The sequence below is a fragment of the Ranitomeya variabilis genome, chromosome 5, assembly GCF_051348905.1.
Source record: "Ranitomeya variabilis isolate aRanVar5 chromosome 5, aRanVar5.hap1, whole genome shotgun sequence".
Lineage (NCBI taxonomy): Eukaryota > Metazoa > Chordata > Amphibia > Anura > Dendrobatidae > Ranitomeya > Ranitomeya variabilis.
The window spans coordinates 331,939,408-331,951,489 of NC_135236.1; the positions used below are offsets into that span (position 1 = coordinate 331,939,408).

At 42.2% G+C, this 12,082-nt stretch overlaps 1 protein-coding gene across 2 annotated transcripts in view; it reads right to left on the reverse strand.

The window, feature by feature from the left end:
- Window positions 1–12,082, reverse strand: part of CCDC146 (coiled-coil domain containing 146) — a 185,902-nt gene that overhangs the window by 16,954 nt on the left and 156,866 nt on the right. For both annotated transcript variants that reach the window (XM_077264713.1, XM_077264714.1), the window contains exon 14: window positions 3,410–3,634. In XM_077264713.1, the coding sequence (XP_077120828.1) occupies window positions 3,410–3,634 (225 nt within the window). The remainder of the gene's footprint in view (window positions 1–3,409; window positions 3,635–12,082) is intronic.

The following is a 12,082-nucleotide window of genomic DNA, read 5'->3' on the forward strand; positions in this document are numbered from 1 at the left end:
ATGTGGTGGGCAGAATTATGTGTGGCGATGTGGTGGGGGGCGGGATTATGTGTGGCGATGTGGGGGGCGGGATTATGTGTGGCGATATGGTGGGGGGCGGGATTATGTGTGGCGATGTGGTGGGGGGCGGGATTATGTGTGGCGATGTGGTGGGGGTGCGGGATTATGTGTGGCGATGTGGTGGGGGGCGGGATTATGTGTGGCGATGTGGTGGGGGGCTGGATTATGTGTGGCGATGTGGTGGGGAGCGGGATTATGTGTGGCGATGTGGTGGGGGGCGGGATTATGTGTGGCGATGTGGTGGGGGGGCGGGATTATGTGTGGCGATGTGGTGGGGGGCGGGATTATGTGTGGCGATGTGGTGGGGGCGGGATTACGTGTGGCGATGTGGTGGGGGCGGGATTATGTGTGGTGATGTGGGGCGGGATTATGTGTGGCGATGTGGTGGGGGGGCCGGATTATGTGTGGCGATGTGGTGGGGGGAGGGATTATGTGTGGCGATGTGGTGGGGGAGGGATTGTGTGGCGATGTGGTGGGGGGGCGGGATTATGTGTGGCGATGTGGGGGGCGGGATTATGTGTGGCGATGTGGTGGGGGCGGGATTATCTGTGGTCATGTGGTGGGCAGGATTATCTGTGGTAATGGGGTGGGGGGCGGGATTGTGTGGTGATGTGTTGGGGGGCGGGATTATGTGTGGTGATGTGTTGGGGGCGGGATTGTGTGTGGTGATGTGTTGGGGGGGCGGGATTATGTGTGGTGATGTGTTGGGGGGCGGGATTATGTGTGGTGATGTGTTGGGGGGCGGGATTATGTGTGGTAATGTGGTGGGGGCAGGATTGTGTGTGGTAATGTGGTGGGGGCAGGATTGTGTGTGGTAATGTGGTGGGGGCAGGATTGTGTGTGGTAATATGGTGTGGGCGGGATTATGTGTGGTGATGTGGTGGGGGCGGAGCTACTGTGCAGGGGGCGGGATTAGCGAGTAATCACAATGCCTCTTATATATATATATATATATATATATATATATATATATAGATGGCTCATCTGTTTCATGCATAGACAAGCTAGGAGAGCAGATATTCTAAATCCACATACAATGCTTGAAAAAGTATTCATACCCTGTGAACTTTTCCACCTTTTTTCATCTTACATCCACAAACGTAAATGTATTTTATTGGAATTTTATGTGATCTGCCAAAACAGAGTAACAAGTATCTGGGAAGTGGAATGAAAATGATACTTGAGTTTCTAAATATTTTAAAAATATAAATCTGAATATTGTGACATGCATTTGTATTCAGCCCCCAAAAGTAAATACTTTGTAGGACCACCTTGTGCTGCAATTACTGTAGCAAGTCTTTTAAGGTATGTCTTTTCCAGAATTTAACTTCTGGAGGCTGAAATTTTAGCCCATTCTTTTGGCAAACTATCTCTTGCTTAGTGAGATTGGATAAGAGAGTGTATGTGAATGAACAGCAATTTTCATGTCTTACCAGAGATTCTCATTGGGATCTACGCATGGACTTTGCCATTTAAAGAAGCACTCCTCCCATCAACCTTTATCCTCTTTGTATATGGCAGTAATAATATTATATAGCACTGTGTACTTACAATTGCTCATTTTGCCTTTCTACCCAGTCAATTCTTCTCTTTTCTATTAGGTTTATGACATCACATGATTAAAAACTGACTAAGCTCTATGTAGTAACATGAAGTCTCTTTTCCCTGCATGAGTTATTATAAGAACTACAATTCTGCATCACGGCAAAGTGCCTGGCAGGGGAAAGGACCAAAGCAGCTGGATCAGGAGTTGAATAGGGTTGGTGGAGCTGGGCTTTCATCTACTTTGAAGTGATGTAAAATTTCAAATACCTGTGTACACCCAAATGACGTGTGGAAGAAGGTGGTCTGGTCAGAATGGAGCAAAACGTTTTGAGCTAAATGCAAAATGATATCTGTGTAGAAAATCTAACACTGTATATCATCTTAAAAACAGCATCCCCACCGTCAAAAAGTGGGAATGGCAGCATCATGCTGTGGGGGTGCCTATCTTCAGCAGGGACAGGGAAGTTGATGGGAAGATGGATGGAGCTAAAAACAGGGCAATCCTGGAGGAAAATCTGTTAGAGGCTGAAAAAGACTTGACACTGGGGTGTAGGTTCACCTTCCAACAAGGTCAACAACCCTAAACATACTGCCAAAGCTACAATGGAATGGTTTAGATCAGGAGTGGGGAACCACAGGGCCATTTACAGCCCTTGATGACCTTTTATCAGGCCCTCGACCAGATTCTCGGGGACCGCAATCTAGGGCAAGGAGCTGTATTTTGATTGTCACAAGCTCATTAATTTCTTCTTGCTCTGTTGGCATACACACAGTGTTCACTACTGAACAGTGAAGGGCATGAAATGAAAGATTATGTCCTGACACCAGTGCCAGTCAGGATGTACTTTGTGGGTGGAGTTTGTATGGCCCCTGAAGGATGGTATAAATATCCACATGGCCCTTGGCAGAAAAAAGATTTCCCACCCCTGGTTTAGATCAAAGCATATTCATGTGTTTAAATGGCCCAATCAAAGTCCAAACCCCATTGAGTATCTGTGGCAAGACATGAAAATGTTTGTTTCCATGCGCTTCCCATCCAATCTCACTTAGCTAGAGTTTATACTTAACAAATATTTTCTACTTGGTGATATGTCATATAAAATCCTAATAAAATATATCTAAGTTTGTGCGTGTAACCTAGAAAAGTTCACTGGGTATGAATGCTTTATTCAAGGCACTATATTAAAAAAAATTGCTTATGGAAGAAAATAGTCCTATGGCAAAATCTGAGCTATTCTAATAGAATACACTAACAAACCAAAAGTTGTTCTTATGTATTAAAAGCAGTCCAATGCGATTTTTCTATTTATTTTTTTACTGTATGAAAAAAATGTATAATGAGTTATTTTGCTGAAGGACATTGTTCTAAATTTATCAAAATGGTGTGCAATTGTTGTTTTTTTCAGCTGTTGTTTTTTTTGGACAATATTTAAATAATGAAAACCACGTAAACCGAAAAAATAATGATGACTTAAAGAAAACCTAGCATAAATATGAGGCAAAAGCCATAATGAATTTGCACTTCAATTTTAAGATTATTAGATGAGGGATGACATTTTCTTTAACGCTTGCCCTCGTCTGTAATTTGATTACGCAAGACAATAATAGACATGTTCTCAGCCCAACATGGCTGATCCCAGCACATATTGGAATTATGGTCAATGATAAGAAAGTATAAAGTTAATGAAATCGTTGCTGGAGGACATAGCCTTCATATCCACATCATATGTCAATTTGGCAAAGCTCTTACATAAAATGCTTGGTGTAGAAATAAACTGTGCAAATGTGATTCTCCCATCCTCACCTCTCATTTCTGTTCTGGACAGCAGATTCATATTTTTTGCGAAGTCCCACCATTTGTTCCTCTGTCTGGTTAATCATATTGGTGAGTCTCCCAATCTCCATTTTCTGCTGTTCCCTTTTTTCTTTCACCTCTTGAAGATGCAGGCTAACCCTACTGACATCCTTCTGCAGACTATCCCGTACCATATGGTTGTTGCTCTGCTTTAGCATGGCCTTCTGAAGAAGCCTATTACAGAAAATGTAAATATATTGTAGTCATTTTGTTTTAGCAATTATTTTAGTAACTCTTTAACAACAGAGTTTATGAGGACACTGTGTACAGTGGCATGTACAAGTTTGGGCACCCCTGGTCAAAACTACTGTTATTATGAAGAGTTAAGCAAGTTGAAGATGAAATTATCTCTAAAATGCCTAAATTTAAAGATCATACATTTCCTTTGTATTTTAGGTGGAAAATGGCTTTTTTATTTTAAAAATTATAAACAGGAAAATGGGCCAATGCAAATGTTTGGGCAGCCTTGGAGATATGTGTGCTCAGATAACTTTGGCCAAGGTTTCAGACCTTAATTAGCCTGCTAGGGCTATGGCTTGTTCACCATCATCGTTAGGAAAGGCCAGGTGATGCAAATTTCTTAGCTTTATAAAAAAAGTACCTTGTGCCATAAAAACAGCAGCCATGGGTTCTTCTAAGCAGCTACCTAGCACTCTGAAAATGGTAGAGGCCCACAAAGCAGGAGAAGGCAATAAGAAGATAGCAAAGCGGTTTCAAGTTGCCTTTTCTTCAGGTGAAATGTAATTAAAAAATGGCAGTTAACAGGAACAGTGGAGGTCAAGATAAGGTCTGGAAAACCAAGCAAAAAGTCAGTGAGAGCTGCTCGTAGGATTATTAGAGAGGCAAATCAGAACCCTCGCTTGACTGCAAAAGACCTTCAGGACGATTTAGCAGACTCTGGAGTTGCGGTACATTTTTCTACTGTTCAGAGACACCTGCACAAATATGGCATTCATGGAAGAGTCATCATAAGAAAACCTCTATTGCGTCCTCACAAAAAAATGAAGTGTCAAAAGTATGCAAAAGAACATCTAAACAAGCTTGATGCATTTTGGAAACAAGTTCTATGGACGGATGAGGTTAAAATAGAACTCTTTGGCCACAATAATGAGAGGCATGTGTGGTGAAAAAAAAGAGCACGGAATTTCAGGACAAGAATATCTCACCTACCATTAATGATAGGTGTGGGTCAATCATGCTTTGCAGTTGTGTTGCAGCAAAAGCCATGAGGAATATGTCATGGATACAGGTAAGAATGGATTCAATTAAATTTCAACAAATTTTTGATGCAAACATAACACCATCTATAAAAAAGCTGAAGTTGAAAAGAGGATGGCTTCTACAAATGGATAATGATCCTAAACACAGGTCAGAATCCACAATAGAAGACCTCAAAAGGCACAAAGTGAAGGTTTTACAATGGCCCTCACGATCCCTTGATCTAAACATCATTGAAAATCTGTGGCTAGCAGTGCATGCAAGACCACAAAAAACTAAGACACAAAAAGGACTAAAAATCCTCCAAAATTGTACAAAGATCACTGAAAAAGGCAGAAATACTAACCTGCCCAGGCCTCAGAATAAAAGCGCTATCAGGGTGCAGCGGACCAAACTAATTATGGCAGCAACACAGGTGCAAGTACTAGTGCACAGAAAAATTCCAATCTGTATGTGGCATTACACCATGTTCCAAATTATTCTGCAAATTATATTTTTCTCGGATTTTCCTAAATGGTCGGTGCAAATGACAGCAGTCTAATAAAAGTCATCACCCGTTAGAGTATACATCGAATTTTATTGAAGAAACCTCCCAATGATAACAGTATAATCTCCAAAATGAATAAAAACTCAAAATGCGCTGTACCAAATTATTAGGCACAGTAGAATTTCTACACATTTGATATGTTTTAAAGAACTGAAAATGCTCATTTGTGGAATTTGCAGCATTAGGAGGTCACATTCACTGAACAAAAAAGCTAATTAACTCCAAAACATCCTAACAAGCCAAGTTACATGTTAACATAGGAACTTTTCTTTGATGTCACCTTCACAATTCTTGCATCCATTGAACTTGTGAGTTTTTGGAGAGTTTCTGCTTGTATTTCTTTGCATGAAGTCAGAATAGCCTCACAGAGCTGTTGTTTTGATGTGAACTGCCTCCCACCCTCATAGATCTTTTGCTTGATGATACTCCAAAGGTTCTCTATAGGGTTGAGGTCAGGGGAAGATGGTGGCCACACCATGAGTTTATCTCCTTTTATGCCCATAGCAGCCAATGACTCAGAGGTATTCTTTGCAGCATGAGATGGTGCATTGTCATGCATGAAGATGATTTTGCTCCTGAAGGCACGTTTCTGCTTTTTATACCATGGAAGAAAGTTGTCAGTCAGAAACTCTATATACTTTGCGGAGGTCATTTTCACACCTTCAGGAACCTTAAAGGGCCCAACCAGTTGTTTCCCGATGATTCCGGCCCAAAACATGACTCCTCCACCTCCTTGCTGACATCGCAGCCTTGTTGGGACATGGTGGCCATCCACCAGCCATCCATTACTCCATCCATCTGAACTATCCAGGGTTGCTCGACACTCATCAGTAAACAAGACTGTTTGAAAATTAGTCTTCATGTATGTTTGGGCCCATTGCAACCGTTTCTGCTTGTGAACACTGTTTAGGGGTGGCCAAATAGTAGGTTTATGAACCAAAGCAAGCTTTTGAAGGATCCTACACCTTGAGGTTCGAGGGACTCCAGAGGCACCAGCAGCTTCAAATATCTGTCTGCTGGTTTGTAATGGCTTTTTAGCAGCTGCTCTCTTAATCCGATTAACTTGCCTGGCAGAAACCTTCCTCATTATGCCTTTATCAGCACGAACACTTCTGTGCTCAGATTCAGCCACAAATCTCTTAACAGTATGATGATCACGCTTAAGTTTTCGGGAAATATCTAATGTTTTCATCCCTTGACCAAGGCATTGCACTATTTGATCCTTTTCAGCAACAGAGAGATCCTTTTTCTTTCCCATGTTACTTGAAAACTGTGGCCTGCTTAATAATGTGAAACACCATTTTTAAGTAGTTTTCCTTTAATTAGAATCACCTGGAAAACTAATTATCACATGTTTAAGATTGATTTCAGTGATCATTTGAGCCCTGACACACAATACCATCCACGAGTTTATTTGAAAAACAAAACAATTAAATATTTTCATACTTTTATATTTGTGCACTTTATCTATTTTTCAGGGTGAAGTTGGACCCATATGGCTCTGTAATTGTGGCCTCTGTTCACACAGGATGCATTTGGGAGGCTGATGCATTTGGGAGGCACTGGGAAGCCCGCTTGATCTAAAAGTATGGGCGTTGGTAATAGGCTGTGAGCCAGATGCTCTGCATCACCCGTGTGTGAATGCCACATACAGATTGGAATTTTTTGTGCACTAGTACTTGCACCTGTGTTGCTGCCATAATTTGTTGAGTCCGCTGCACCCTGATAGTGCTATTCTTCTGAGGCCTGGGCAGGTTAGTATCTCTGCTTTTTTCAGTGATTTTTGCATGCAAGACTACCCAGGAATCTCACAGAACTGGAAGAATTTTCCAAGGAACAATGGATGGAAATCCCTCAAACAAGAATTGAAAGATTCTTGGATGGCTATGAAAAGCATTTACAAGCTGTGATGCTTTCAAAAGGGGGTGCTACTAAGTAATAACCATGCAGGGTGGCAAAACCTGTGCAACAACCCATTTACCTTTTTGTAATTTTTAAAATGTAAAAGATGGCTATATAATATATATATTTTAAACATACTACTCACGTGTGCCAACCTGATGCTCTCTACACCTCAAGTATGCCAACCTGATGCACTCTACACTATTCAAGTATGCCAACCTGATGCTCTCTGCACTATTCACGTATGCCAACCTGATGCTCTCTGCACTACTCACGTATGCCAACCTGATGCTCTCTGCACTACTCACGTATGCCAACCTGATGCTCTCTGCACTACTCACTTATGCTAACCTGATGCACTCTACACAACTCATGTACGCCAACCTGATGCACTCTACACAACTCATGCATGCCAATCTGATTCTCTCTACACAACTCATATATGCCAACCTGATGCTCTCTGCACCACTCACGTATGCCAACCTGATGTTCTCCGCACTCAGTGACGCTGCTACCATTAGGCGATTTGAGCTCTTTGGCTCAGGTGGCAGAAGAGAGGGGGCGGCAGATTCTGTAGTTCCCGGCCCCTAGGGACCCCCAGCCAGGGTCGGACATACCGCCAATGCCACTGCTCTGGGGCCGAGAGGTGGAGGGTGGCCCCTGCAGGCAGGCCCCGTATCATGTAGCATCAGGCACCTGTCACTCCCTCCTCTAATCCTGCCAACACCCTCAGCTGGGGAGAGAGCGGCGCGGGAAGTGCAGGACTTCAAAAGGGGGGCGTGTCATGCAGGGAGAGACGCTGGCCAATAAACGCTTTCCTCACCAGACTGAGGAGAGCGCTCACTGGCTGCTGTCTCTGTTCTCCTGCATGGCACGTCCCAATGGAGACTGGTGAGTACTCAGTCAGGGGCCCCGCAGCAGCACAGCACACAGGAACAGCAGTGGAGGGAGAGCAGGACTTACAGTGTGTCTTCTCCCTCCACTGCTCTGTTCCCAGCAGGCTGCAGCATCTCCTTCCTCACTGTGAAGAGATGGGGGAGGAGCAGCCTCACTGCACGGGACAGCACAGCAGCACCAGGGGGCTGATCTCAGTCTGCTCTGTGCCCCATCCCCCACAGTGGGGTCTGCAGCCCTCTCCAGCTGAACTGCCCTCCTCCAAGGCTCCTCTGATCACCTATACAAGATTAGTATGTGTGTATGTATATGCTTGTATATGTATGTATGTGCATCTGTGTATGTACAGTGTGTGTGTATCTATGTGTATGCTTCTGTGTGTATCTGTGTATGCATATACAGTATGTGTATGTCTGTGTGTATAATATGCGTATCTGTATGTGCGATATATTTGTATGTATATACGGTATGTATGTTTATGTGCATGTATGTACAGTATATGTGTATGTGTGTACGGTATGTGTATACTTTGTGTATATAACTGTATATGTATGTACGGTACAAGTATGTGTACCTGTATGCATGTACGGTATATGTATGTGTATCTGTGTATGTACGGTATATGCGTGTATGTATGATGGTATGTGTATCTGTGTGTATGTACAGTATATGTATGTACGGTATGTGTACGGTATGTGTGTATGTACGGTATATGCATGTGTGTATGTATAGTACATGTATGTATGACAGTATATATATATATATATATATATATATATATGTGTATCTGTGTGTATGTACGGTATATGTGAGTGTTTGCATATACAGTATATGTATGTGTATCTGTGTGTATGTATGTACAGGGTGTGTATGTACAGTATATGTAAGTGTATCTGTATGTAGGTACACTGCAGTATGTGTGTTTGCATATAAGGTATATGTATGTGTATCTATGTGTAACATATATTTATTACAAACACACACACACACACATATATATATATATATCCATCTCAGTGAAAAAATATAAATATATATTTTTTAGAGGTGTGGGGCCCAAATAGAACTTTTGCTATGGGATCCCTGTGATTGCTATGTACGCCCCTGCTTGCAGGGCAGTAATAATGAGGGCAATCTGACTTGTTTCTCAGAGCCCGAGGCTCCAGGGTGCCATTGCCAGATTGCCATCATCATAAGCAGTGTATCAGGCAGGAAGGGGGGCCCAGACACATTTCTTGAACATGGGCAACAAGCTATTAGAGTCCACCCCTGCCCCCCAGCCAGTGGCGTGTCGCTAATAGCAGCACACCATGTAGCTGCTATGGGGCCCGTGAGTCAAAGGGGCTCGCCCAGTGCCAGTGAAGAAAGAGCAGTGGGTGACAGGAGGCAGGAGCCGGCTGCTGTGGCTAAAGCCTGTGCCCGCTGCTAAAGAGAAATTCATAGTCACTACTCCCCACACCCATAGTCGCTCCCACCACTATGCACTGAAGCCGGTGCCGAGAGATGGGAGGGACTATAGGAGTGGAGAGCAGTGAATATTCATTTCACTTTAATAGCGGTCACAGTAGCCGCAGCTGCAGGCTTCCTGCTGCTAGGCGATCACATGTGCCCGCTACTAAAGGGAATGAATATTCACTGCTCTCCACACCCATGAATACAATATATATCAGTGAGCGAGTGAGTACATGGTGGCCATAATGCTGTAGGACTGCATTATATTCTGTTGGGGACTGCATTATGTTCTATGGGGGGGCTGCATTATATTCTATGGGGGGTTGCGTTATACTATATGTCAGTATTATATTCTATATGGGGACTGCATTATACTCTGGAGGACTATGGGAGAGTATTATACTCTATGGAGAACTATGGGGAGTGTATTATACTCTATGGAGGACTATGGGGAGTGCGTTATACTATATGCAGGATTAGAGGGAATATATTATACTATATGGAAGACTATGGGGAATCTATTATACTATGGAGGACTATGGGGAGTCTATTATACTTATATCTTATGGGGCCATAGCACTTGTGCAGCACTATATAGGGAAAATATCTCTATGGAGCATCTTATGGGGCCCTTATTACCCTTTATGCAGGATTATATGGGGCATATTTTAATATAGAGCATCTAATGGGGCCCATCAAACTTTATGGAGCATTATATGAGGCTCCTGATTCAATATGGATATTCAAAAACACTTAACCTACTGATGTCTCAATTAATTTTACTTTTATTGGTATCTATTTTTACTTTTGAAATTTACCGGTAGCTGCTGCATTTTCCACCCTAGGCTTATACTTGAGTCATTAACTTTTCCCAGTTTTTTGTGTCAAAATTAGGGGGGTCGGCTTATACTCGGGTTGGCTTATACTCAAGTATATACGGTAACTGGATTTGCGCTGCTAGGTTTTTTTTTTTATAAAACTCCGGGGTCAAGTGATTGCCCCCCCTCCTCCCTCCCTCCTTCCCGCGCCCCCCCCCCCCCAGCAGGGACTGTGGTGGGGGGGGCGCCATTTTTCCGTTCGCCTCAGGCAGCAGAGAGGCTAGGTTCACCCCTGTCCGCACTACTCACGTATGCCAACCTGAGATGCTCTCCGCACTACTCACGTATGTCAACCTGATGCTCTCTACACAACTCATGTATGCCAACCTGATGCACTCTACACAACTCACATATGCCAACCTGATGCTCTCTGCACTACTCACATTTGCCACTATATTTTAAAATTCACATACCAGGAAAAACTAGATCAATTCCAATATGGGGTCACTTGTGGGGGGGTTTCCACACTTTAGGAACATCAGTGGCTCTCCAAATGCGACATGACACCCACAGACCATTCCATCAAAGTCTGTATTCCCAAACATTACTCTTTCCTTCTGAGCCCTGCCGTGCACCCACACAGTAGTTTTCCACCACAAATGGGGTATCCGCGTACTCAAACGAAATTATACAACAAACTTTGGGGTCCGTTTTCTCCTATTAACCTTGTAAAACTAAAAAGAAAAGTGGGTCTAAAGTAAAATATTTGTGAAAAAAAGTTAAATTAATAAAGGGTTAATAAACTTATTTAATGTGGTTTTGAGCACCTTGATGGGTGCAGTTTTTAGAATGGTGTAACTTTTGGGTATTTTCTGTTACATAGAGCCCTCAAAGTAACTTCAACTAAATCTCCAAGGAGGCCCAAACTTTTGCATCAGCCCATTTTCCTATATGTAATTTTTTAAATGTCAAAAAATTACAATATATATATTTTTATGTATGTAAAGGAATGTGTCATCTTTAACTTTAGGCCTTTTAGGGATCATGTAATCATCAAATTGCATAACTGTTCACAATAACAGTAATTTTGACAAGGGGTGCCCAAAATTTTAAATGCCGCTGTAGACCCACACACGCGCATGCACGCACGCGTCAGCTAAATCCCAATATGAAGCATACAGTGGGGAAAAAAAAAGTATTTAGTCAGTCACCAATTGTGCAAGTTCTCCCACTTATAAAGATGAGAGAGGCCTGTAATTGACATCATATGTAGACCACAACTATGAAAGTCAATATGAGAAACCAAATCCAGAAAATCACCTTATGGCCGGCGTCACACTTAGCGTAGGGAAATACAGTCAGTTTTTTGCAGGTGTAATACGCAGAAAAGTTCCTGAACAGTGATCGTATTCAACGCGAGGATGCAATTTTTTTCTCTAAAAATTATATGTGTCTCAGCGGTATGGCATCCGTATGCCGGCAAAAGCCGGCAATTGAATTACTGGCTTTTAAGCTATCTAGCTCTGTATTATATATATATATATATATATATATATATATATATATATATATATATATATATATATATATATATATATATATATATATATATATATATATATATATATATATATATATATATATATGTGTGTGTGTGTGTGTGTGTGTGTGTGTGTGTGTGTGTGTGTGTGTGTCTCACTGATATATATATGCCTATACTATGTGTAGACATTTATTTTATCTATTCTATTCTAACCTGTCGGTTACCGGCTTTTCTATAGAACACCACTG